The 26,766-nt window shown below is 55.1% G+C and overlaps 1 protein-coding gene across 1 annotated transcript; it reads right to left on the bottom strand.

Annotated features, from left to right (window-relative positions):
* Window positions 1-774: 774 nt before the first annotated feature.
* Prr12 (proline rich 12) lies at window positions 775-25,753 on the bottom strand. Its single transcript, XM_051148502.1, is given in 15 exon segments — window positions 775-1,251; window positions 1,415-1,510; window positions 1,606-1,752; window positions 3,678-3,775; window positions 3,897-4,022; window positions 5,996-6,465; window positions 6,836-6,969; window positions 7,127-7,243; window positions 16,756-17,210; window positions 18,748-19,414; window positions 20,033-20,677; window positions 20,679-23,335; window positions 23,416-23,577; window positions 24,118-24,230; window positions 25,641-25,753. Coding segments are annotated over 15 exon segments (6,120 nt in total). The 5' UTR covers window positions 25,727-25,753; the 3' UTR covers window positions 775-1,104.
* Window positions 25,754-26,766: the final 1,013 nt, after the last annotated feature.

Raw genomic sequence — 26,766 nt, forward strand, 5'->3', positions numbered from 1 at the left:
GTGGGTTCTGGAAGGAGAAATGGGGTCCTCTGTAAGAGCAGTAACTGTTCCTAACTACCAAGCTACCTCTCCAGCCACAAGGCCTCCTAGGGAGCCAGAGGGTGGATGATTTACACAGCTGCCTCCTTGTCAGCCACCATCTCGTAAGGATGCTGACCGTGCCCCATGAACATGGCCCACAGTGTAGAACCGAAGTCCCTGGCCCAGATGGAGCCAGTCACTTGACAGGGGAATCCTGCAGCCACAATCCCCTGGGCAGCCTGGAAGATGCCAACCCTTGCTCCCAGTGCCCCGGCTCACCCACCGCCGCAGACAGAGCACTCCAGCCTGCTGGTAAAGTGTTGCTGTTGGGTTTCGTTTGGCTGGTTGTGTGTACACAGTGTATACAAGGTGAGTTGTACAGCGCCCAAGAAAGAGCAAGAGGTCAAGGAGAGGAGGGAACAGGCCAGAAAGGAGCAGGGACAGGACAGAGGAAGGCATTAAAAAATAGAACCACATTGAAAAGACAAAGGGAAGTGGGGCCGAGGGTGGAGGAGACAGACTGCTGTAGAAAAGGAACAGGAGGGGCAGGACGAGGGGAGCCCTCTCACCCTTCCTCTCCACTCCTTCCCCACCCCAGGTATGTACAATAAATAAGATTAAAAATAATTAACAAGATGTTTGGCCCCTCCCACCCAACACCACACACCCTTGGGGAGCAGCCTTTAGCAAAGATGTTGGCCTGGAGGGGGAAGCTTGGGAGGGGAAGGGGGTTATCCCCCAGTTCTCCAAGCCGCCCCACCTCCCTCAACCATACATAGAATTTTCCTATACATTATGTACACGGTGGAGGGGCAGGGGCGATGGCCGTGTTGGGGGGGCTGGGCCAGGGGACAGGGCAAGTGTTACTAAATAGACATTTATACATATATATAAATAATTTCTCTGTACATGAATGGGGGAGGGTGTGAAAGGGAGTGGGGGGGGGGCTGTGTGGACACACCCTGGCTGAGGACGACCCCTTCCCTCCTGGCAGCAAGGAAGGCCAGGAGCCAGCTCCAGAGGACAGCTATGTCCAGCTCTCAGTTCGTGGAGGAGGTACGGGCCTCGCCAGGCAGGGTGCGGTCACCCACAGCGGCTATGGGCCTGTGCTTGGGCCAGGAGGTCACTGAAGGAGTCAAACAGCTGCTCTAGCCACGGCTGGTTCCGCATACACTGCTGGACCACCTCCTCTTGGCCCAGGTCCTCGGCACCACCCTCGATGGCCAGGGTCTGTGGGGAACAAAGGTAAAGCTGTATAGGAAGAAATGGCTAGGGGAGGGATGGAGCAGGGTAGGGTGCCTGAGAAGACAGGCCCAGGACCCTGAGACTGAAGAAGGGAAGCTACAGTGTAGACTGCTAGCCTAGGGGAGGGAGGCTGAGGGGCTGGGCTCACCTGGTCTCGGCAGCGCAGGAAGGTGTGGTACTTGTAGTGGTGCAGAGCGTGGTAGAGGGTGTAAAACCCGGACTTTTCTAGCTCCACCTTGAATTCCTGCAGACAGAGGGGGCAGATGTTCAGATGCACTGGCCAGGGTCACTCGTCACCCCTCTTCCTGGGGGTCACCCCTCCCAGCTCACAAGTCATACCTGGGCCCGCACGACGCTTCTCTTGAGCTTGCTGAGTGTCTTGCGGTTATAGGGCTCGCCCGCAGGCCGCAGCCGCACTGCCCCCTCTTCAGGGGAGCCTTCTCCAGTCTGCTCCACCTGCAGCTGTGGGAACGTGTGTAGGGCATCCTGCAGGAAGCCAGAGGGTCAGTGGCCACCTCCCTGGACCCACATACCAGCCAACTCCAGCGCTCAGATCCTTGGGTCATGAGGGGTATCACTGTCCCCCAAGACAATGTCAGGAAATCCTTAGGCGCATTTTGTCTCCCAAGCCTGGCTGTCCTGTCCCTGTGACTCTAGCATGGCCTCAGATCTCACAAGTACCACATTCTACCCACTGTCCTGAAATACCCTAATTTATGCGCTCTATGGAATGGGGGAGACAGCTCTGTTCTTGCAGACAACCTAGGTTCAGCTTCTAGCACCCACACAGAGTGGCTCCCAGCTACAGACACGGGAAATCTTTTGTTTGTTTTTTGAGACAGGGTTTCTCTGTGTGGTCTTGGCTGTCTTGGACTCACTTTGTAGATCAGGCTGGCCTCGAACTCACACAGACACACATTCTCATTCTCTCTCTCTGTCTGTCTCTCTGTCTCTCTCTGTCTGTCTGTCTGTCTCTCTCTCTCTCTCTCTGTCTGTCTGTCTCTCTCTCTCTCTCTCTCTCGTTACAAAAGATCCAGGTTTGTTTCCTTCCCAGCATTTACATGCTGGCTCACAATCATCTTTAATTCCAGTTCCAAGAGACCTGCTGCCCTCTTCTGGCCTCGAGGACACTGCACACACCTGGTGCACATACATACATACAGGAAGGTGAAACACTCACATACATAAAATTATGCACTCTAATTCATGGTGCCAGCCAGATCTATCCCAGAAGTGTGCAAACCAGGTGACTATCTGACCCAAATGTAGCAGCGGGGGCTTACCATCAATCCCAGTTTTCCCTCTCCTTTTTAAAAAGAAAGAAAGAAAACAAAAGAAAATCTGATCTCAGGGCTGGAGAGATGGCTCAGTGGTTAGGAGCACTGACTGCTCCTCCAGAGGCCCTGAGTTCAATTCCCAGCAACCACATGGTAGCTCATAACCATCTATAATGTGATCTGATGTATGCTGTATACATAATAAATAAATCTTTTAAAAAAGAAAGAAAGAAAAGAAAATCTGATCTCAGGGCTAGAGAGATGGCTCAGTGCTAAGAGTACTCTTAAAGCCGGGCGTGGTGGCGCACGCCTGTAATCCCAGCACTTGGGAGGCAGAGGCAGGCGGATCGCTATGAGTTCGAGGCCAGCCTGGTCTACAAAGTGACTCCAGGACAGCCAAGGCTACACAGAGAACACTGTGTAAGCTCTGAGCAAGCTCTCCAGCCCCACACAGTTACTTTTTAATCTTGTAACACAGCTTCATTAGGTTGCCCACGATGGCGTTGAAATTTGATTCTCCTACCTCTGCCTCCCAAATAGCTGAGATGACACGTGTGCACAGACTAATTTATGCAGCGAGTTCCAATATAGCCAAGGCTACCTAGTAAAACCCTCAACTAAACCAAACCAAAAAACTTAAAAGAATGCAGCTGGGAATAGTGGCGCACGCCTGTAATCCCAGAACTCTGGGAGGCAGAGGCAGGAGGGTCTGTGAGTTTGAGGCCAGCCTGGTCTACCAAGCGAGTCCAGGACAGCCAGTGCTACACAGAGAAACCGTGTCTTAAAAAACAAAACAAAACAAAAAACAACAGAAAGAACATACCAGAACCCTTAGAACCAGAGGAACTTTACACCTTTTCCAAATCACACTGACATGTTGCCAAAGACCTGACATTTTATCCAAGTATTCTTCTCAGAGACAAATCTACAGGCTTCAAGCCCAGACCCTGCTCTATTTACATCCCCTCTGGACCACTGGGAAGCCAGAGGCCTCTGCAACTAGCCCTCATCTTCTCCTGACCAAGCCCAGGGTACCAGGCCTTTGCAATGACCCGCCCCCCCCCTTAGGGAAGTAACCTCAAGTGGCTGACAACCCACAGCCCAGTCTCCACACCTGATCTGGGCCCCACGCACCTGCAGCGCCGGGCTCAGCGACAGCCGCTTCAGGACCTTTTTCTTGTGCTCGTTGAGGAGGCCGTCAATCTTCCGCATGGGTGGGAGGTATAGCTCGTCTGCAGGAGCAAGGGTATCATCAGCAGACAGCAGCTCCCGGGAGCAGGGTTTGCCTAGGGCCCCCGAATCCCCGTTTCCCCGAGAGCACTGAGCTCGGGGCCAGCCTTCTTCCCGGCTCACCATGCGTGTCCTCCAGGGCCTGGATCATGTCCGGGTCCAGGGCTGTGCTGACCAGCATCTCGACATAGCTCCGGTACATCTCCCGCATAGCCCGTGTCTTCAGCAGCCGTCCTGGAACTGCCCGCTCTGGGGAGAGATGGGACAGAGACTCAGGCCAAGATGATGGTGTAGTGAACACTATTTCCAATGCCAAGGACCGACCCGTGATGTAGACCCTCGCTGGGAAGGCACGGGCGAGCCCCTGTTAAGGACGCCTCAATGACTGAGCTCAGAGGATAAAGTGACTTGGCCTGTCCAGGCCGGAATGACACACTCAAGGCCACAAGAGCAGAGAGTGACAAGAACAAGGGTTCACAGCTGGTGAACTAGGCCCCATGGAAATCCACAGAAACAAAGATGGTTACCAAAACATTGAGCCAAGACTAAGACCAAATGAGAGTGGTGGCACAAACCTTTACTCCCACTACCTGGGAGTTCGAGGCCAGCCAGAGCTACACAGTGAGACTCTATCGAGACAAACAAACCAAACCAAAGGGCAGAGACCAGGCCTGAGCCATCGCTTAGTTGGTACAGCGTGGATCTAGCACACAGAACACCAAATAAACTATGCACGATGACGTACGTTTAAAATGCCAGAGGCAGCCAGGTGGTGGTGGCGCATGCTTTTAATCCCAGCACTCGGAAGGCAGAGGCAGGTGGATCGCTGTGAGTTCGAGGCCAGCCTGGTCTACAAAGCGAGTTCAGGACAGCCAGGGCTATACAGAGAAACTCTGTCTCAAAAAAAAAAAAAAAAAAAAAAAATGGCAGAGGCAGGAGGATCAAAAGTTAAAGAGCTACCTAAATACAGAGCAAGTTCCAAGGCAGAATAAGCTCTATAAGACCCTTTCAATAAAATGGGAAAAGGAAGGGGGTGGGGGCGAGAAAGAGAAAAATAAAATGAAATAAAATAAAATAAAAAGTGGAAAGCCCACAGCAGGACAGGCCATAGGGAAGGACTGTCTTCCCTACTGAAACAGACTAAGTTAAGAAATTACAGTGGGGCTGGAGAGATGGCTCCAGAGGAGCCAGCACATCCTGGTGGGTCACAACCAGCTGCAACTCTAGTTCCTGGGGATCCAACACCCAGGTATACACACGGGGCATAGACACAGAGGCAAACCACAGATACAGCTAAAGTAAACGCATGTTTCTCAGCGCCTTTACAAATGGATGTGACATGTTACCCATTTACAGGCAAACAGTGCCCGGAAGAAAGCTCAGGCCTCATCCGAACCCAGCAGAGTAAGCATGGTATAGCCAGGTTAGCCCTCTCCACTCACAGCAATCCTCCTGCACCATATGGGACACACAGCAGTGAGTCCAGCTGGCACAGAGGCCTTGCGGGGGGGGGGGGGCTGACTCCAGGTTCCCCCTCTATGAGACCAAGTCTACAGGCCAGGCCACGCCCTTCCCAGGGTCACCCAGGTTCCGTGGCTGGGATCCAGCCCTGAGAAACTGACCCAAACCACCCACTAGTCTACATAAAGGGCCCTGCTGGCTTCCCGGGGCTCTGCGTCAGGGCCCACACTTGGCAGGTGCTCCCTCCTGGTGCCTCTCCTTGTCTGTATACAGTGCTTATGTTTGATTTACTCACATGTTCTTTTTTTTTTGTTTGTTTTTTGTTTTTTGAGACAGGGTTTCTCTGTGTAGCCCTGGCTGTCCTGTGGCAGCAGGCTTGGATGGAGTGACCTCTTATGACTGTCCCGGAAATCAAGCCATTCTGTACTAAGGCCTTGGCAGACGCGCACAGTTACATAGGGAAATCACTGTGACTGACTTGTTTTGGTTTTTTGAGACAGGGTTTCTCTGTGTAGCCTGGGTTGTCCTGGACTCACTTAGTAGACCAGGCTGGCCTCGAACTCACAGAGATCCGCCTGCCTCTGCTTCTAAGTACTGGGATTAAAAGCCTGTGCCACCACGCAGGGCTGACTGTGATTACTGTCAGCTGTTAGCATCTGTCCTTTGTCCCTATTTTGCAGGGATCACCCTGACCCTCCTAAAAGCCAGTGTTCCCTCCTTAGGTGACCCCCCCCCCTCGGCCTGCAGCTGCTGGAACCTACCATCCTCGCTGGGTGCACCAGGGGAGGACTCTGAATCCGATGAACTGCCCCCAGGACCGCCCCCGCCTGAGGCGTTGCCCACCGTCTCCTTCAGCCACTTCTTCCTCTTCTTTGGAGGCGGCTCGGCCTTCACCTTCGCAGGCCTGGCTTTGGGCAGCCGGGAGGTGGTGGACTGTCCCGTGGCCAGGCTCCGGTCAGTCCGCATCTGGCGCCCACTGGTGGCCCGCTCGCTCCGCAAAGGCCGATCGCCACCACGGGTCACCCTTTCCTTCTCCCTCTCCACGGGGCGGGGCGGGGATGGCTTCTCTGGGGCAGGGGGCTCGGGGACAGCAGGCTCAGGTGTCGGCTCTGGAGGCTTCTCTGATGTCACCTTCTCAGGGGTCTCCGGCTTAGGCGCTGGGGCCGGGGCCTTAGATGGAGGTGCGGAGCTGCCCCCTACAGGAGTAGGGCCCTTGGTCTGCCCAGACCGTCTAGAGGGAAAAGTGACAGAAGAGACTGTCCTCAGCAGGATGAAGACCCCCACTCCCATCCCGTGGACTGTTCCCATAATGCTAAATGTTCTTCCTGTTTTCCTCAGGTATGGGTGGGGAGCTCTCTGCTTTCCCCATGGCTCTAAGCCTCTCTCCTCCTTGCTCTCTCTGGGTTTCTGCCTCTCTCTCTCTCTGGATGTGTCTCTCGTGTTCCCTCCCCCTGGGCAGCTGTCACCCTCCACTATAGGTCTCTTTTTCCTCCTCCCGGGTGTCTCCTGGCTCTGTTTCCCTCAATGAGAAGCACTCCACTTCCTCCATGTGGAGCTGGCCTCACGCCCTTTCCTCTCCAGCATCCTGTCACTGTCCGTACCTGACCGGCAATGGCGGCCGGTGCCAGGGTTTCCGGGCGCACACCCTCACATAATCCTTCTTGTTGACGTTCTCCAAGAATTTCACGTAGAGGCGCTGGTACCGATTCTTAGCGTCCCCAAAATAGCCCAAATACTGCAGAGGGAGCAAAGCCTGTGAGAACTGGCACACTTCACCAACGCACCTCCAGACACGCAGGCTTCCGCCCTGCCCCGGGCCATGCCAGAGAGGAACCCCAGCACTGTACCCCCACATCCACGGCGTCCCCCCCGCCTCCCGCGGGCAGGCTTACATTACTGGTGGCACAGAACTGCCTCTGGCCGTCCTTGATCTCTGGAGTGAACTTCTGCAGAAGTGCCTTCTGGACGCGCCAGATGGGTGGGGGCTCACGGCCCGTCTGCAGCGCCAGCTGCGGAGGAAGAGAAGAGGTAGGCCGGCAGGTTACCCTCACCCCTGCCCTACCGGCCTGTCTCCACAGAGAAACACACACAAAGCGAGTAAAGGCATGGGAGCTCATACCTCTAACCCCAGCACCCCAGCTGAGGCAGGAGGATTGTCACAATGTAGGCTGGCACAGGCCACATTGCAAGGTGACCAAGCAAACAAGAAACAACAACAAATTAAGACCCATCTTAAGGTAAGTACCAAGCGAGCAGTGCCCTGTACTGGCCCCCGTGATGCCCTCAGCCCCAGGTGAGATGAAGGCTGATTCTACCCTTGTCTTCCCAGCATCTGGGTTAACGCGCTCTTTTTCCAGTGCTGGGCCAAACCCAAAGTCTTATGTGTGCTGAGGCATGGCTGACCTCCCCCACCGAGGCTCTCACTGACAAAAAGCAAGGCACAATCTCCTACTGAGATACACCGCAGCCACCTAAGGCAAAGTCCCGCTAACTCGACATCCTCCTGGGTCAGCATCCCGGTATACCTGGGTAGCAGAGGGCAGGCTGCATCATCAGGCCCAGCCGCTGGCTAGTTCTTTTGTTTAAGCAGCAGTATTTCAACTTTTGGTTATTCAAGTAGGGTAAACTCTCAACCCCCACTACAAGCTAGACCCAGGGTCACAGCAACAAAGACTCACAGCATCCCGTCTCGCCTCTGTCTGTGCCTTTAGCCAAGACACTCTCAGCCTCCTAGTCAGCAGACTGTTAACGTCTTCTCTGCACTCACGTGACTCGCCCAAGAGCCATAAAAAATTTTTTTTCTGAGTATGTTTAAGTAAATCGCAGCAGTTCAAGAATAGGAGCCGGACGTGGTGGCGCACGCCTTTAATCCCAGCACTCGGGAGGCAGAGGCAGGCGGATCGCTGTGAGTTCGAGGCCAGCCTGGTCTACAAAGTGAGTCCAGGATGGCCAAGGCTACACAGAGAAACCCTGTCTCGAAAAACAAAAAAACAAAAAACAACAACAACAACAAAAAGAATAGATAGCTAGGAGCTGGAGAGGTGGCTCAGAAGTTAAGAGCACTCTCTGCTCTTCCAGAGATCCTGAGTTCAATTCCCAGCAACCACATGGTGGCTCACAACCATCTATACCCTCCTCTGGCATGCAAGTGTACATGGAGATAGAACCTCATATAAATAAATAAGAATTAAAAAAAAAAAAAAAAAAAAAAAAAGAATAGATAGCTAACTATCTAGCATGCAGGCCTCAGTGTCTGAGCTGATAGTCACAGCAGACATCACTAACAGATCCTACCTCTTGCTACTTCTAAATACAGAGCTAAAAAGCAGACATGTCTAATCAGTGACTCCTGATAAAGAGAAAAATTGGGGGACTAGGATAAGCGGCCAAAGTTGGGGTGGAAGAGACGGCTTGCTGATAAACAGAGTTTACTGTTTTTTTTTTTTTTTAAAGATTTGTTTATTTATCACTAAGTATACAGTGCTCCACCTTCATGTACATCTGAAGACCAGAAGAGGGCATCAGATCATGCTATAGATGGCTGTGAGCCACCATATGGTTGGTGGAAATTGAACTCAGGACCGCTGGAAGAGCAGTCAGTGCTCTTAACCTCTGAGCCATCTCTCCAACCCCCAAGAGTTTACTGTTCTTCCAGAGGACCCACATTCAGTGCTGCCCCTCCCCCCCACATAACATACAATTACAAAGACACAACCTAAATAAAAATAAAATAAATCTTTAAGGAGGTAAAGGACAATTGGCCTAGCCTCTTCCTTTTGGGGATTTTTAGTGACACCGCCTGAAGGTACCATCCAACAACCAGGAAGAAGGCCTTACCAGAACCCAAATTTGCCAGCAGGTTGACCTTTGACTTCCAGTCTCCAAAGCTGCGAGCAAGACATTTGTTCTTTTCATAAGCCACAAGCTGCAGGCTGTGGTAATTTAGTACAACAGCCTGACGGAGACAGCGCCGACTGCGAGGCCTTTCACAGGGCATGCAGAGCACAGGCGGCAAGACCCACAAACAGAGAAATACAACACAAGTACGGGCATGACAGTGGGGACAGTCGTCTCTGCTACTCAGGATGCCCAGGCAGGAGGACAGAGACATCAAAGCCAGCCTAGGATGCACAGTAAGGCACTATCCCCAAAAAGTGAAGTGTTCCGGGAATGCAGCTGAATGGCAGAGCCCCTGCCTACAATCCTCCAAGGAGAGGTTTGGGCACTTTTGTTTTGGTTTGGTTTGGTTTGCTTTTCGAGACAGGGTCTCTCTGTGTAGCCTTGGCGGTCCTGGACTCCCTTTGTAGACCAAGCTGGCCTCGAACTCACAGCAATCCACCTGCCTCTGCCTCCCGAGTCCTGTGATTGAGGTGTGCGCCACCACCGCTCTGTTGACAGGGCACTTTTGAGTACATTTTCTCTCCTAAGTCCATCCCTAGGGCCTGGAAACAACAGTGAACATGGAGTCTGGCTTATCCCAAGGACAGATAGGTGCCTGGCATGAGACATGTCATCAACCTGTCACGTGAAGGGCAGCAGGGACAAATAGGCTTCCCCTTTCTTTCTTTTTTTTTTTTTTTTTTTTTTTTTTTTTTGTTTTATGAGGCAGGATTTCCGAGTAGCCCTGGCTGTCCTGGATCTCACTTTGTGGACTCAAAGAGAGTCGCCTGCCTCCGCCTCCGGAGTGCTGGCATTAAAGCGAGCGCCACCGCGCCCGGCCTAGGCTCCCCGTCTTGACCCACACTCTGACATCCTCCATCCCACCGCACAGCTTCACACCTGGCATCTGACCTACGCACGTAAAGAGGACATAGAGATAAATTCACGTACAAAACAATGGCCCAAGGAGGCCAGGTGTGGTACTGCATGCCTGTAATTCCAGCAGCTTGGGAGTCGGGAGGCAGAAGATGACTTGAGGTCAAGGCCAGCCTGAGTTATATAGAGAGACACAAAAAATGTTTCTGGAGAGAGGTGATGAGTACTTGAAAAAGAGCACGTGAGGAGCCAAGACAGCCATGAGTGAAATCACGAGAATGCAGACATGATAGAAATGTGGCTCTTGCATTCAAAGGCTACAGATCAGGTGATCAAAATAATTCAGATGATAACTACAATCGATTAATCATGTCTGCCGCTTAATTTTGTGCTCAGAAGCAGCAAGGTCTGGGATTTACTGGTAATGTCTGCTGTGAGTTATGGGTGTTGGCATGCCAAGTAATAACTACGTAGTCTTAGCCAGGTGAAATTTGTTTCCGTATCCTCATTAAAAAAAAAAAAAAGATTATTGAATTGGTTATACGCACATAAAGAAGGGTCCTAACGGCAAAGGTCCTAACAACTTGCTGAATAGGAAACAGAGAGGGTCTTAGCTAAAGTGGCATACAGAAATAAAGCAGGGATGGCCAGGCGTGGTGACCCACGCCTTTAATCCCAGCACTGGGGGGACGGGGTGGGGGGGGGGGGGGGGGCAGGTGGGTCACTGTGAATTTGAGGCCAGCCTGGTCTACAAAGTGAGTCCAGGACTGCCAAGGCTACACAGAGAGACCCTGTCTCAAAAAATTAAAAAAAGAAGAAGAAGAAAAGGAAAAGGAAAAGTCAGGGATGCAGGTCCCCGAGCCCCGAGTCTTTTCCTCCAAGCTCCCACATGGCTCTCGTTCCTCCTCCTCTGTGACATCACAGGCTAGGTCAGAGGGCCGTCCGCTCAGCTCCAAAATACTCCCTGGACCCCAAACACAGACTTGCAGCCCAGCAGGCAGGCAATGTCTCTGTCCTTGCCCCACAGGGCACCAGACCTTTCAATGGCAGCCACATCACAGGCTTCCTGGGCCTGTGGGCACACCCCCCCCCCCCATCACAGACTTCCTGGGCCTGCAGGCACGCCCCCCACCCATCACAGCATCACAGACTTCCTGGGCCTGCGGGCACACACTCCCATCACAGACTTCCAGGACCTGTGGGCACGCCCCCCCCCCCCCAGCACAGACTTCCAGGACCTGTGGGCATGCCCCCCCCCCCAGCACAGACTTCCTGGGCCTGTGGGCACACCTCCCCCCGAGGCTTTCTTGCCCAACCAACATGAACACAAAACACACTGTTCTGGTTCTGAAGGGACTTCCAGAAAGTCCTATTGGGGCTCCTCATCAGGTCCCAACCTCTCCCTATCTGCCCCTCTGTTTTTTTCCCAACTGGGCTTTTTGGTCTTCCTCTATGTTGCTGGGTTTTGTTAGTATGTGCCAGTGTGGGTGGGAATGTGCACCTGCGTGCAGTACCCACGGAGGCCAGAAGAGGGCGAGAGATTCCCCTGGGACTAGAATTATCCCTGGTTGGGAGGAATCCACTAATCCATCTCTATAGCTCTCTAGTGTCACCCTTCAAGAATGGCCCCGGATGTCACAGTCTCTATCCTCCCCAGGCTATCTTTAAGGCTTGGACTTGCAGGCGCCTTTCTCGTCAATCATTATCCTCAGCGACGTCTAGTGATTGACTAAAAAGCTGTCCTCCTTGCGGACCCCATACTCAGATGGCCAGCTCACTGCCGGACATCTGACTTGCTCAGCCGATGGGCGGGGCCAATCACAGCCCTCTATCTTGATACCTAAGGATGACTGGGACCAATCATGTTATCTCCTATGAACGTGACACGGGATAAGCTAAGCCGCATGCTGTGTGCTGCTGTTAGCAGCAGGAATGACAGCAGGCGAGCTACCCACACCCAAATATGGTATTTAACGAGAAAGATTAGCGGGTCCAGTCCAGTCGCCTGGAACTCTCTAGGTGGCCAGGTCAGCTTCCGACTCCCAAGGGCAGGGGTCATAGGATGAACCCCCATGCCTGACAGGCAAGAAAATCTTGTGTGCCAGAGTTCATGGCCACTCAGTGTGACAGAACCAAACCACAACAAAATCAAAGAGGTCCCAACGACAGGAAGGCAGTCATGGACAGCGGCAACAGACCCGTGGCTCCTTAGGCCTGAAACTATCCTCAGTCACCCCTTCATCCCAATGCTGACCAAGGGCCCCAGCAGCAAAATCTATGTCTTCGTGAGCAGCCACCCACCCAGGCTCAGTGCCCCAAGTCCAGCATGATCTGGCCTAGGTCGCCTTCCCAGCCTGCACTCACGGTCTAGCCTCCCACCCTAGCACTCCCACAAACCAGCCACACTTCTCACACACACAGGCCACAACTTCAGGAACTGTATTATAGGACCATTTTTTCTTTTTCTTGGGGGGGGGGGGGAGCATTCAAGACAGGGTCTCTCTGTGTAGCCTTGGCTGTCCTGGACTTGCTTTGTAGACCAGGCTGGCCTTGAACTCACAGCGATCCACCTGCCTCTGCTTCTCGAGTGCTGTTGTCTAAATTTTTTATACTTGTAGAAATAAGAAAGTATAAAATCTGGGGCTGGAGAGATGCCTCAGCGGTTAAGAGCTCTGGCTGCTCTTCCAAAGGTCCTGAGTTTAACTTCCAGCAACCACATGGTGGCTCACAACCAACTGTAATGAGATCTGGTGCCCCTTTCTCACATGCAGGCAAAACACTGTATACATAATAAGCAAACAATCAAATAAATATTTTTTAAAAATAAGAAAGTGTAAAATCTTACAGCATCACTGAGGATGTACCTCAGCAGTAGATCTTCTGCCTATAATGCCACAGTGAAGGTTCCAGAAGTGAAACTCAAGCCATCAGATTTTGAGACAGGTGATTTTGCCTAATGAACCATCTCACTGGCCCTACTTTTTTTTTTTTACATTAACTAATAAATGTGAATTCGTGTGTGTGTGTGTGTGTGTGTGTGTTTGTGTGTGTGTATGTATGCACATGTGGACCATGGTACAACTACGGAGGTTGGAAGCCAGCTCGTGGGATCTGCTTTCTCCTTCCACCTTGTAAGTCCTATGGAGCAAACTCAGGTCCGCCTCTGCCTCCTGAGCTTCCTCGCAGGCCTCCCTTGCTTGAGACAGGGTCTCTCACTGGCCTAGAACTCACAAACTAAGCTAGACTGCCTGGGCCACCGGCCCTAGGAACCCACAGGTCTCTGCCTACTAAACACGGGGATTATAAGTAGGTACCACCCAGAGAGCTCAGTAAGGGCCCCACGCCTGCAGCCGAACTGTTGCCCTAGCTCTTGCTCCATTTGAAACACAGCTCGTGTATCCCAGGCTGGCTTCGACTCCTCACTCTACTGGCTGCACTTTCCACGCTGGGAGTCACAGGTTCAAGCCAGGAACTTCCCGCATCAGCCTCAAAGCAACACTGCCCAGAGGACCACGGAGGGAAAACGCCAGAGCAGCGAATCATGGCACAACCTGACATGCACCCTCTGTGTGTGTGTGTGGGTTTTTTTTTTTTTTTTTTAGTTTTTGAGACAAGGTTTCTCTGTGTTATCTTAGCTGTCCTGGACTCACTTTGTAGACCAGGTTGGCCTTGAACACCCACCTTGCCACCAAACCCAGTGCACCCTCTGTATTTTACAGAGCATTTGCCCTTGTAGTAAAAGGCCCAGATCCACAGCAACAGATCCAACGTTCCCAGGCCCTTCTGTGTGAGATCAGGCTAGGCCAGCTCACATGGGCACACATCAGCACACTGCCCAGGAGGAGCTCATACCATCAGCTGTGGCTGGGAAAACAAGATGGCGGCCAAGCTCCTAAGCAGGAGAAGGCATAACGGAGTCCAGTAAACCCTGGTGTAGGAGGCAGAAGCCTGGCTTCTCACCTCTAAGAGTCTCTGGGGCCAACAAGAGGTATGGCCCTGGGCTCTGTGGCCCCTGCCACTGCTCACACTTGGGTAGTATTTTAAGCATCTGAGTCCTTGCCTGGCTCCTTCGCTGACCCACACCAGCTGGGCAGTAGGATCAGATGGAATGCCCTGGCTCCAGTCCCAGCACAGGCCAGCGGATGGGCCCCTTCCCAAGGCCCACTGGCCTTCCCGATCTCTAAAATGGGCTAGAGAAGGCACTGCCTCCAGCCCTGTTCACCAGGGTTAGAAAACACGGGGCCGGAGAACCATGGAAAGCTTGCAATCTGCCCAGATTGCACACACAGTGACAACTCAGGCCAGCCCAAGTGACTCAGTGAGACCTTGCCTGCAGCAAGTGCCTTTATCAACTGAACCATCGCTCCAGCCCTGACTCATAGCACTCACAAAAACAAAAACAGAAACAAAAATAAAATAAAGCCCCCAAGACCATTAAGTCTACCACCCAGAAAGATTTGTTTTGTTTTGTTTTTCCAGGCAGGGTTTCTCTGTGTAGCCCTGGCCATCTTGAACTCGCTTTGCAGACCAGGCTGGCCTTGAACTCAGAGATCCTGCCTCCCAAGTGCTGGGACTAAAAAGGTGTGTGCCACCACTGCCCGGCCTCCCAAGAATCTTAATAATAGTTTCTGTCCTTGCCCTGAATTCATCCCAACATCCATGTGGAGAGCAGAGAGCAACAGCCGAGGTTCAACGCAATACAACGTGCACAACTGCACTGCCCTACCCTACCACCAACACACAGAACAGCCTCCCGGTGCCAACAGTGAGACAGCAGCCAGCTGAGCACCGACTGTCGACCAACCCCTCTAGGCAAGCATTCTACTGCTGGATCATGCCTTCAGGCCTCTCTCAATCCCAACTCAGCCAGATAAGCCAACAAACCAGACATCCTAGAGGCCAGCCAAAATTTTGGGGAACAAGGCTGGCAGGAAGCTGGTTAATACTACTGGCTATTTCCAGTTTTACTCGGCCACTGGTGTGAAAAATACCCACAGAGGACATGTTGCCAACAGATAAATATCTATTTACAAAAAAACAGAGGATGGGGGCTGGAGAGATGGCTCAGAGGTTAAGAACGCCGCCTGCTCTTCCAGAGGTCCTGAGTTCAATTCCCAGCAACCACATGGTGCCTCAAAATCATCTATAATATGATCTGATGCCCTCTGCCGCAGATAAAAACACTCATATACAATAAATAAATCTTTTAAAAAAAAAGAGGACTCAAGGCCAGCTTGGTCTACATAATGAGTTCCAGGACAGCCAGGGCTCTGAAGAGACCCTGCCTCACAGAAAAACAAACAAAAAACAAAACTGGACTGTCACCAAGCACAGTGGTGCACACCTACAATACTGCAGTCATGACGCTGAGGCAGGGGGATTGTTGCATATTTAAGACCAACTTGACCTACCCAGTGAGATACAGACCAGGCAAAGCTCAAAGTGAGCCCCTACCTCTGGGAAGGTCTCTGTCAATAAACAGGGGCACTACCCGGCCTCTGTTTATATGTTCCTCACTGTAGTTTCCAGGCAAGCCTTCAATCTACTCTATAGCATAGGAAGACCTTGAATGTAGGACCATCCTGTCACAACACCTGGAAACCTGGGACAGCAGGCTGACACCAGCAGGTCCAGGTCTGCATCAAGAATTTAAATCTCTGGGCTGGAGAGATGGCTCAGTGGTTAAGAGCACCACCTGCTCTTCCGAAGGTCCTGAGTTCAATTCCCAGCAACCACATGGTGGCTCACAACCATCTATAATGTAACCTGATGCCCTCTTCTGGCCTACAAGCAGACAACATTGTATACATAATAAATAAATCTAAAAAAAAAAAAAAAAAAAAAAAAAAAAAAAAACTTTAAACCTCAGCCAAACACTAGTGGCGCATGCCTTTAATCCCACCACTTGGGCGTCAGAGGCAGGCAGACCTGAGTTCAAGGCAAGTTCCAGGACAGTCAGAGAAACCCTGTCTCAAAAAAACAAAACAAACAAAAAAAGTCCTAAAAACTCAGCCCGCCACACAGCAAGAATCCTTAAGCAGATCACTGCTGCACCACCTGCAAGGTACACACACATAACTGCACCAGGTTGACGCCAGCTACGTACATGGGGAAGAACAGACTCTCTGGCTAGGTCCTCTCTGATCGAAAGCCGGCCCCCCCCCACCCCACCCCCCGGAGAAATGGAATTAACCAAGTGATGAATTTTGAATCCGGAATGCTACAATATTGACCTGCCAGGCATGACTGGATTTGTTGCCTGGTCCATAGGCGGGAATTAGTCTGGCCCTATAGATCTGTCAAGAGACCATGGCTTGACAAGCCATATGGCCCTGGAGGGCAGGGGTGGGGGTGGGGGGCCCAGCACTATTATTCTGCTGAACTGACACTGTCCCACATGTGTATGAATACCCACAGTGCAGTGCTGCTCTCGCTGTTAGCCAGAGAAGCCTCTTTCTGCAGCGGGCAGAAGTTAGCACAGAGACTCATACCTGGCCGAAGTAATAAGAGCGAGGGCCTGAAGAATGCTTAGCCCTAAATATAAACAGTAGCTCTGTATCAATCCCATGAAGGCTCAGTCAGGGGACATCACGGAAGAGGGGGCAGAATGAATGAAAAAGCAGGTGTCCTGGCCCATCTCTTCTATCAGCCAAGTCAGATTTGGACCCAGAAGCACCCTAGCAAACCCATCTAGGCGACTCCCCTGCCTGCAGTCCCACCCAGACCAGCCTGTCAGACTCTATTTGGGGGCAATGTCGAGACTCACCTTGAGGGAGGGGATGTCCTCCGCACGAATGACAAACTCATCCCGCTCCCGGAAGATGCCCTCGCCACCACTCTCCCCAGCCTCTTCATCCGTCTCCCCACACACAGCTGCCGTCTCCTGCTTCTTGGCCAGGTGCAGAGGCCGGGCATCTGGAGGTTCCGGGTCCTCTGGGGATGGAGCGGCAGGCTCCTCTGGAGGGGCAACTGGTGGGGCAGCTGTGGGTGCCGGCAGGGGTGGTGGAGGTGGTGAGGGCAATGCCGGCGGAGGTGGTGGCAGCGGTGGTGGGGGTGGCGGCGGCGGTGGCGGCGGAGGTGGTGGTGAGCTAGCCACAGGAGTCACCAGTGGAGTAGGTGAGAGCTGGGCTGGAACTGGGGGGGGGGGGGGGGGTGGGGCAGGCTGAGGCGTTGGGGCAGGTGGTGGAGTGGGTGGGGGTTTCTCCTCCAGCAGTGGGGGCTCTGAGGGGGGAGGGGAGAGAGGGAGAGAGAGAGAGTCATGAGGTTTATGTACCATCACTGTGGTAGCCCGGTCTGCTCTGGACTTCCCGTTATAGCCCAGGCTGACCTTCAAACCCTGACTTTCCTGCTTCAGCCTCCCAAGTGTTAGTTAGAAAGAATGACAGTCATGTGTCACTGGGCCCAGCTCTACTAAACTTACAAATCCACAAGTGTCTTTAGGTGTTACTGAGTGGAGACGGCAGAGGCAGCAGATGAGACACTGTAGAGGCCCCACCTCTAGGTCCTTCTGTGAAACCATCACTGTGGCTCCAGCAACTACATGGAACTCCTGAAACCCATCTCACGGGCCTTGTCAGTTCAGAGCTGTCTCCTCAAGTCCTTGCAGCTCTTGTCCACCTCTCAACTCCACACCCTAATGCCTCCTAACTCTGTACCCCTTCCGTGACTAACTCCTCACCAAGGACTGTCATCCCCTTTTTACAAACCCTTCCCTGTACCCCCAATCTGCTGTCATGGATTTCCAGTGCCATCTGCATCTGCCAAATTCCTTTGTGTCTGTGTATGGCATGTACATACAGGTGCCTACGGAGGTAGGAGAGGGTACCGGATCCCTTGGGAATGGAACTGCAGGCAGTTGGATGTGGGTGCTGGGAGCCAATCCTGAGTCCTCTAGAAGGACAGTGAGCTCTTACCCACTGAGGCATCTCTCTAGCCCCCCTACTTAATTTACTAATGATAGAACCCAGGTTTTTCACTCATTAGGAAAACACAAGTCCCTTCCCTGGTGGATTCTACACAGGCACTCTACCTCTGAACCACACTCCCAGCCCCTGACTGGGGGATTCTAGGCAGTGGCTCTACCACTGAGCCACGCCCCCAGGTTCACAGGGTTTCTCTGTATAGCCCTGGCTGTCCTGGAACTCTCTTTGTAGACCAGGCTAGCCTCGAACTCACAGAGATTCATCTGCCCCTGCCTCCCAAGTGCTGGGGTTAAAAGTGTGCACCACCACGCCCGGCTTTACTCAGAGCACTTCTAAGGCTCATAATCCTTAAGCGTTCCTACAAATTCCCTTGTTGTCCCATTTCCTGGCCCCTTCACCTATACCCTATTCCATCCTCAGCACCCTCCAGGGCCTAGTACCAGACTCCTGGGATTCCTTGCAGAACCTCTCAGCTCATTTAAGAAAAGAGCACCTCTAGGTTGTAGTGGCACACACATGCCTTTAATCCCAGCGCTTGGGAGGCAGAAACTGCTAGATCTCTGTGAGTTCGAGGCCAGCCTGGTCTACAAAGAGAGTTCCAGGCCAGCCAGGGCTACACGGAGAAACCTTGTCTCTCTGAAAACCAAAACAAAGAAAAGATGCTTCTTTCTCAGAAAAGACTTTTTTCCCTGTCAATCAGGAAGCCACTTTTGTCAAGTGTGCTGGCCTACACAATAAAAAGCCTGTTAACAGTGTGTAACCTCAATTGTATCTGCTGACTCCGGCGAGCCCCATCCCCTCGGCCCCCCAGGCCAGCACACCTTCTGAAAACTCACCGGGCGTCCCATTGCTGTTGGTGCTGGGCAGGCTTGGGAGAGGGGGTGGACCGGAGGCTGGAGGTCCAGTGTCTAAGGGTGGCTCCTCCGGTGTAGACGTGTCCTTAGGCCCCGTGAGGGGGGGATCGTCCAGGGCAGAGATGGCGGAGGAAATACTTTCCTGTAGGTCTCGGTTCTTGGCCACCGAGTCTTCTTCGTCCGAGGAGAAGGAGGGCAGTGTCTCGAGATTCCTCTTCAATTCCTCATCCAGCCGCTTGCAGGGTGACGGGCAGCCCAGGCCCAGGCCCTCGCTCTCAGCGGCCTCCAAGGCGCCTCCCAAGCCAAACGGACCGGAAGGTGCAGGGTGTGGCACAGTGGGCGCCGTGGGCGGTGGGGGCTGCAGGCCTCGGGTGGGCACCGAGGCTGGCACGCTCTTAGGGGGGCTCAGCGGAGGCGTCAGGCCGGCTTGGTAGAGCGGTGGGTGCCGCTTGCCTGACTTGAGGAAGTCAAGGAAAGAGGCCATGAAGCCCGACTTCATCTCCGGCTGCTTCTCTTCAACCTCCTTGATCTTGGCCTCGATTTTCTCCCTGGTCAGGTTGGAATCCAGGCTGTTGTGGTCCACGCCGGCGATGGCATCACTGGAGGGCGCTCCCAGACCCTCGCCAGCCTTGGGCACAGACAGCTTGATCTAGATGTGGACACAGCAAGGTGTCAAGCTCCAGGGGCCGAACCCCCAAACCTCCCCCTCAGATGCAGGGAATCCACATTTTGCCCTTGCTCTACGAGACCCTTGTGTTCCATAGCCTGCCTCCCAATGCCTACATCCTGCTGTGGAATCCTGGATGTCAATAGAATTAATCTCACACTCGCAGGGCGTGGTGGCGCATGCCTTTAATCCCAGCACTCGGGAGGCAAGGCAGGCGGATTGCTGTGAGTTCGAGGCCAGCCTGGTCTACAAAGTGAGTCCAGGATGGCCAAGGCTACACAGAGAAACCCTGTCTCGAAAAACAAAAACAAAAAAAAAAAAAAAAAAAAAAAAAAAAAAAAAAAAATCAATCTCACTCAAGTGATAGGCGGCCAGGCCAACAGCCCCTTCCACAGGGGATCTGAATGCCCAGGCCTGCCCAGCCCAGCCCTCCATTGGCAAGACTTCAGATCCTGGGTCCTGACATCAAGCCCTTACAACATTGTAACTCACAGAGATACCAGAATTCCATCTTAATGAGACAGCCATTACCCTGTACCCTGCCACCTTCAAGGTCAGACGATCCAGCCCAACCCCCCCCCCACCTCCCACCCCTCTCACCTTAAGTGGCTTCAGGGGCTCCAATCGGGTACCTCCCATGTCCTCAGCCTTCCTGCCTCTGCCCCTACCCCGGCCCCGAGGTTTCTTGGCCCCATCAGTGGTTATGGAGGCTGAGGCTGGCCCTGCCAAGGCAGGACCCTCCAGTGGACGAATTCGGGGCCTCCCCCTGGGCCGGGGAGGGCCGTCGCGCTTTGCCTTGGTGGGCTTGCGGCCACGGCGCCGAGGGCCGTCGGGACCAGGGTTGGGTGGGCAGAAGTCTATATCGCCCAGCGGTGAGAGGGCTGGTCGGGAGCGGCAACTAGACACCAGATCAGGCAGGCGCCTTGGGTTTAGGCGGATGTCCGCGGGCACGTCGGCTTTGTCCTCGTCAGCCTCAAACTCATACTCCTGGGCATAGAGTTTCTTGGGTGTCTGGAAGGGGGGGTCTCGACGCCGTAGCAGATGGAAGGAGGACGTCTTCAGCAGCTTCTTTGGCTTGGTTGAGCAGAAGATAGGCGAGGTGAGGCCACCCTTGGGCTCGGACACAGGCGGCGGTGGCGGAGGAGGAGGCGGCGGCGGTGGGGGCGCTGACTGGTGGGGCCCGCTCTGGATCAGGCCCAGTGGCTCTGCATTGACTGTGGAGGGGAGCTCAGGGGGTTTGTTTGGGATCCAGCCCCAAGCCTGAAGTCTCTGGTCCAGTTCCGGACGCCCGACCTCCACAGTAGGGTCCATAGGGATCGTAAGCAGCAGGACCATGGTGGGGACCAGCACCAGTCTTGGGGTCTCCATCATCCTCTGCCTGGCCAGCCTTGCCATAGTCATCAGCTGCCCCTCCGCCAAACATCTCCTCCATACTGGGGAAAAAGCTACGCTCCTCATCTTGGAGCAACGAGTCAGGGAAGCAGATAGACGTGAGGGGTACAAAGCGCGGCGCCTTGGTCCCTTGAGGGCTGGGGCTTCGGTAAGCGCCTGCGGGATCTTTGCCCTCCGCGTTGGGTGGTCCGACACCAGCGTCCCCGGGCCCTGGAGGCAACGGTTCCAGAGCCCCGAGCAATTCCTGCATGGCTCCCGGAGGCTCCAGGCTCTCTTCGGGTCGTAAGCGAGGGCTTGGGGCTGTGGGTTCCAGGCCGTGAGTGCGAAGGTGGGCTTCAAGCTGCAGAGGCATAGGAGGCGGTGGCGGTGGCGGGGGCGGCGGGGGCTGGGGAGCCCCATCTCGGGGAGCTGGCTCAAGGAGGTGGACGCCGACTTTGGGGGCACTGGACGAAGGGCTGGGGGCATGGCTGAGCACAGAAGGGAGCAGCTGGGGAGGAGGTGGAGGCAGCACCATGGGAAGGTCAGGACCTCCGGCCTCTAAGAGGAGGCCATGGGGCTGGGCTGGCTGGGCCGTGGGTGGCGGGGGAGGTGGGCTCTTCTGCAGGAAAGCGCCCAACTCCTTGGCACCTGCTCCGTAGTGAACAACCGAGGTGGCTAGTCCCTCAGGGGTTTCACCACCCCTTTCTGGCCCCTTCTTCTTGTCCTTCATCCTCCCCAGGCCCAGCTCCAGGGCAGCCGTGGCACCCTCATCCAGGCTAGCACTGGTCCGGATGACACTTTGCAGGTGGTACCTCTGGGGGTCTTCCTTGGCCAGTTCATATGGTGTGCCTGGTGGTCCGCCAGCTCCACCACTGCCCCCAAGTCCTTTAGAGGCACCAGCAGGCCCATCCTCGCCCACCAAGCCATCTGCCCCTGAGGTCCGAGGGGGGCTGGGTGCCTGGAGCAGGTGCTGGATCAAAAACTCTTCATCTTCTGTGCGCTCGGTGGTAGCACCACCGGGGCCACCGAGCAGCTCTGAGCCATCACCTTTGCCCTTGTAGCCACCTGTTCCAGCTGCATAGCTGCTGGCTCCAGGGGGTGCTAGGAATGGAGCTGAGGCTAAGACGGAACTTAAGTATTTGCCAGGAGCTCCTGGAGAGCCAACACCGGGAGGGCGGCCAGTCGCAGGTGGTGACTGGAGGGGTCGTATGATATGAGATGGGCTAGCCTCCCCGCCACCACCCAGAGAACTGGGTCCCCAGCCGCCACCGTGGCCCGAGAGAGCAGGGGAGTGGCCAGTACTGTAGCTGAGGGAAGGGCTAGCTGTCGGGAGACCCTGTGAATGCGCAGCTGGGCCTGGGTAAGGCTCACCCTGTACCCCATAGAGCTGGCCCTGAAGCTGGTCAGGGGAGTAACTCTGACAGGTAGGCAGGCCAGGAGGTGGGGGGCCACTGGGAGGCTGAGGGGGACCCCCGGAATAGCTAGGGCCTTTGCTTAAGTCCTGTGCTTGACCCCCTCCAAACCCTTGCCCATAGGCCTGGGGTCCCAGAAGCCCTTGGGGCTGGCCAGGGGAATATGCCTGGCCGCCTGCCGCTCCGGCCCCAGCAGCTTTCCCAGCAGCGTACGCAGCTGCTGGTCCACCCAGGCTCTGACATTTGGGCGTGGCGGTAGATCGAGGTGGTGGGGGCCTGGCGGCACCCCCTGTAGTTGGTCCGTAACCTCCCTTACTAGTCTTGTAACCAGGGGACTGGATGATGGGGCGGTACCCGCCACCACCCCCAGCCGCGCCTCCCCCAGCAGTCTCTGGGCCCGCGGCCCGACCCCCTGCCCCAGCTGCAGCTCCACTAGGCCCACCCTTGCTGGGTTCTCCTGCACCTGGAGAGGGTTCCCCACCCCCCAAAGGGCTGCAAGCCAAGCTAGCGCGGTGACCCATGGAGGGATAGCTGCCTCCACAGCTCAGATAGTGCTGTAGGGAATGCGCCGGCGGCGGAGGCGGTGGGGGCTGGGCACTGGCCGGCCGCTGATAGTGTTTGATGACTGTGTCCTGTCGGGGCAGGGCCCGCTCGGGTGGGGGACCCGGGGCAGCACCCGAGAAATTGTAGAGCTGAGGGGAGGACGGCTCGGCGGCAGTGGCGGCAGAAGAAGAAGCCAGCAGATTGAACTGAGTCGGGAGGTGGCGAGGAGGTGGAGGTGGATCTGGGGGACCAGGACGGTAAGGGGGGGTCTGAGCAGGGCCAAGGCCAGCAGGCCCCAAGACTCCACCCCCTGCCAGGCGCTCAAAACCCAATGAAGAGGGCACTGTAGGTGCCTGCGAGGGCTTCAGGTGGAGCACGTCATGCGGGGACAAGAGCCCATTAGCAGGAGGACTGAAGGGTGGATCCTGGAGGCTGAGGGACGAGGGCACCGGGAAGGGGCGGCTGCCGAAGGAAGCTGGGTGCTGGTAGGCAGACAGGGCGGAGGAAGATGGAAAGGTGCTGGAACCCGGGAGGGCACCAGAGATGAACAGTTCCGTGGGGCCCGGTGTGTGCATGGCTAGGGATGAAGGAGAAGACCATAGGTCAGAGTGGACCACGAGACGGGCCCTCTCCAGCCTTCTGGGAGCAAGCGCTTACCTGTTTGCCAGGAAGGACTTCGGAACTGGGAGAGGAGAGAGGAGGCGGAGGGGCCAGGCTGGGGGCCCCGGGACTCCAGGGCCGAGATGAGGTTCATGACGGAGGCGTCGGGCCCTGCTGAGCCCGCGTGGTGGAGGCCAGTGTCAAAAAGTCCAGAGAGGCCTGACAAGGGACAAGAGGAGAAGTCAGCCAGGTTGGGGGTGGGGGCCAACTAGACTGGTTTTAAAGCCAGAGGGAAGGAATCCAATCAGAGGTTTGGACGACAAGGCCAAGGTACTGGATAAGGTTACACTAAGAAAAAAGGGAGTGGGCCAAAGAAATTGGAGCCGATGGAGAAGAAAAAGGAGCCCAGGAGCCAGGAGAATCCCACAGGAAAAGAAAGGACTGGGTGGGCTGGAAAGAGGAGGAAAAGCCTGGAAGAGAAGGTGGGATTTGGGGGCCCCTGATGGGTAGCAGCCAATAGGAGCAAAAGGGGCGGAGCCATAGAGGGCCTGACGAATCCGGTGCAAAATGAAGTAGGGACCAGCAGCCTCACAGGCAACCAATCAGAGGAGAAATAGAAGGAAAAAAAAAAAAAAAAAAAAAAAAAAAAAGAGGACCAGACCCAGGGCAAGGCCAATTAGCAGGGGCGGAACTTTCAACAACCAATCAGATGTCTTGTCGGGCAGACCCGGTCCAGCCCTTTGGGATGGAAGCCCATACCTGCCGGGTGGTGGTTGGTGGCATAGCTTTGTAGTGGGTGGGGGGCCGCATAGGCCTGGCGATGCAAGATGTCGGTTTCTGGGTGCGAGGTCCGGGAGCTGCCGTAGACCAAGCTGAAAGCAAGGGAGAGATGTCAGGAGATCTCAGGCTATTCTCTGAGAAGGGGGCTACAAGGAACTTCCAAGGAACCCTAATAACAGTAGGGAATTTAGTTCCCCCATGGCGGGGCACACAAAAATGACCCTGTTCTAGAGTCTTTAAGACTCCCACGTTTGCAAACACAGGCATGCAGAGGAAGTCAGGGGGAAGCATCAACGTGAAAGGTGTGGTCCTCCCTTACCACCTCCTGCAGGTACACATGAACACCCCAAGGTCTGCCAGAACATCACAGACCCAGAATTAAAGAAGAGACCCCCCCAAAAAAGAAGAGACCCAAGCCAAGCTGGGAGCAGGAGGCTGTTTGTGTTCCAAACGGCAAGGGGGGAAGGTGGGGAGAGGACAGGACCCAGGGAAAGCCCCAGGTACAAGTCCTGACATGAATTCGGTGCATCCCCGGAGGCTGAGGTTCAACTGCATCGGCCTATGCAAAGCCAGGTGCCTGCACAAACAGGAGTTCAAGTCACTCGTGGGGAGATTAGGTCCCGAGTGTGAAGTTCCACTCGAAAAATTTGTACGCTCTGGGAAAGCCAAGTGTTGAGGGGGAGGGGCTGAAGGGCATGTTAGAGTGAGGACAGGAACACCAGATTAAACTGCAAGAGCTGCCTCAGGCTCACAGCTGAACACGCGGCTAGCCACGCATGCACGGGGCCCACGCTCACACACGCAAACACCAACGGGGAAAAGATCCGACTCTATCCCTGCAAGGACCTAAATCCGTGGCCCTAGACCGGAGGGCAAACAGCTGGCGACCAACCACGATTCTCAGCTTTTGAGGGATGTGGGGAACAGAAGGGGGCGTGTCCCTAAGCTCAGGACCCCCCCAACACACAGAACCCTAGTTTAAGAAGGGGGCGGGGCCCCGTGCCCACTCTGCGCGCGGAATTTCTTAGAGGGGGGAGGGCCCGAGTGGCTCAGCCTCGCGAAGCCCCGGAACAATAGGACCTGGGAGGGGGTGTGCGCCCCCCAGGTCTGCGAGCTAATTCTCCTCTCCTCCCACCTTTGCAGTTACAGAGCCCGAGACGCCCGGGGGGAGGGGTCAGCAAGCCGGGGATCCAAGGATGGGGGCAAGTCCGGGCCTTGCTTCCCCAAGCCGTCCCATTTCCCAAGGCCTTCCCGGTTCGAATTTGTTTTTGCGCCTTGCCTGCTTCGTTTCTCTCTTTTGCAAGCCGGAGCTGGCTTTGCCAGAGTTTGCAATTTGCAAACTGGGGCGGCGGCGTTGTTACAAACCCAAAGAAGGCCGCTCCCTTGCAAAAGCCGGAGGGGGAGTTGGCGATGCACGCGTCGCCGGGCGGGCCAAGGGCCCAGGCCCGGCAGGAATCCCCCACCTCTTGGCCCGTTTCTCTAGGTCTTCCTGAGCTCCTTACCTAGCTTTCGCTGACCTCTCGTAACTCCATCCCGCCCCGGCGCCGAGCGGGTCCCCGAAGCCGGCGCTGGGGTAGTTCCTGTCCATGAATTGGCCGCGGTGGAAATTGGGGGGAGGGGGGGGGAGGGGGGAAAGGAGGGGGAGCGCGCGCGCTCTCCTCCGCCGCCGCTCCCTCGGCTGCTTTTTTCCTCCCTTTTTTTTTTTTTCTTTCTTTCTTTTTTTTTTTCTTTGCGGCCACCGAAGGCCCGGGAAGGCCCCGGGCGGGGGAGGGAGGGGGCAGGGACCGAGGGGCGGGCAAAGGAGGGGTGCAGCCGCTGAGCCAAGGAGGGGGGGTTCCCCCTGGAGGAGGGAAAGGGGGGAGGAGGGACCCCGCTGTCTCCGCCTTTGCCCCGGCGCTTGCAAGAGAGAAGGGGGACGCGCGCTCGGGAGGGGGCGTCCCGGACGGCCCCGGAGTGGGTGCAGGCGCTGGGTGCTCCCTCTTTCGCCGCCGCCGCCGCCGCCTCCTCCTCCTCTGCGCTCACGGTGCAGCCATCTTTGCACAAGGCGGCTGGGGGAGGGGGGAGGGGAAGGGGGGCGGGCGGCGGGGTGTCTGGCTGCGCTCCGCTTCCTCCCACAATCCCGTGCAAATGTAAAAAAAAAAGAGAGAGAGAGAGAGAGAGCACTAGCGGAGCCTGGGGGGGTGGGGGGGTAGCGTGAGCGAGCGAACGAGTGCGAGCGCACCAGCGGAGCCTGGGGGTGTAGAGCACAGCGCCTGTACAGAAATTCAGTTCCACCGCGCAGATGTGCCCAGGAACGGGTCTCAGTTCGTTTGCATTTTTATTTTTCTCGCATTGTTTAAATTTTGATTTGAGGGAGGGTCTTTTTTTACTCCCTTCTTCCTTTTGCAAGCTTTTTGTTTTGTTTTGTTTTGTTTTAGGTAGAGGGCAGCTCAGCTCAACTCCATTTCCCCATATGCGACACAAGCGTGACACCCTTCTTACAGCGCATTGCAAATGCGCCCCCCACCTTTATGCTGGATTACGAACTGCCCATGTGCCCGAGTTGGGAAAACCACTAAGTAAGGCGGATGCAAGGGCCTGGTTCCCCGCGTGTACGCGCCCCACGGCACCGGTGGGAGGACAGTCGAG

The sequence above is a fragment of the Acomys russatus genome, chromosome 7, assembly GCF_903995435.1.
Source record: "Acomys russatus chromosome 7, mAcoRus1.1, whole genome shotgun sequence".
In the NCBI taxonomy this organism is placed as follows: Eukaryota; Metazoa; Chordata; class Mammalia; order Rodentia; family Muridae; genus Acomys; species Acomys russatus.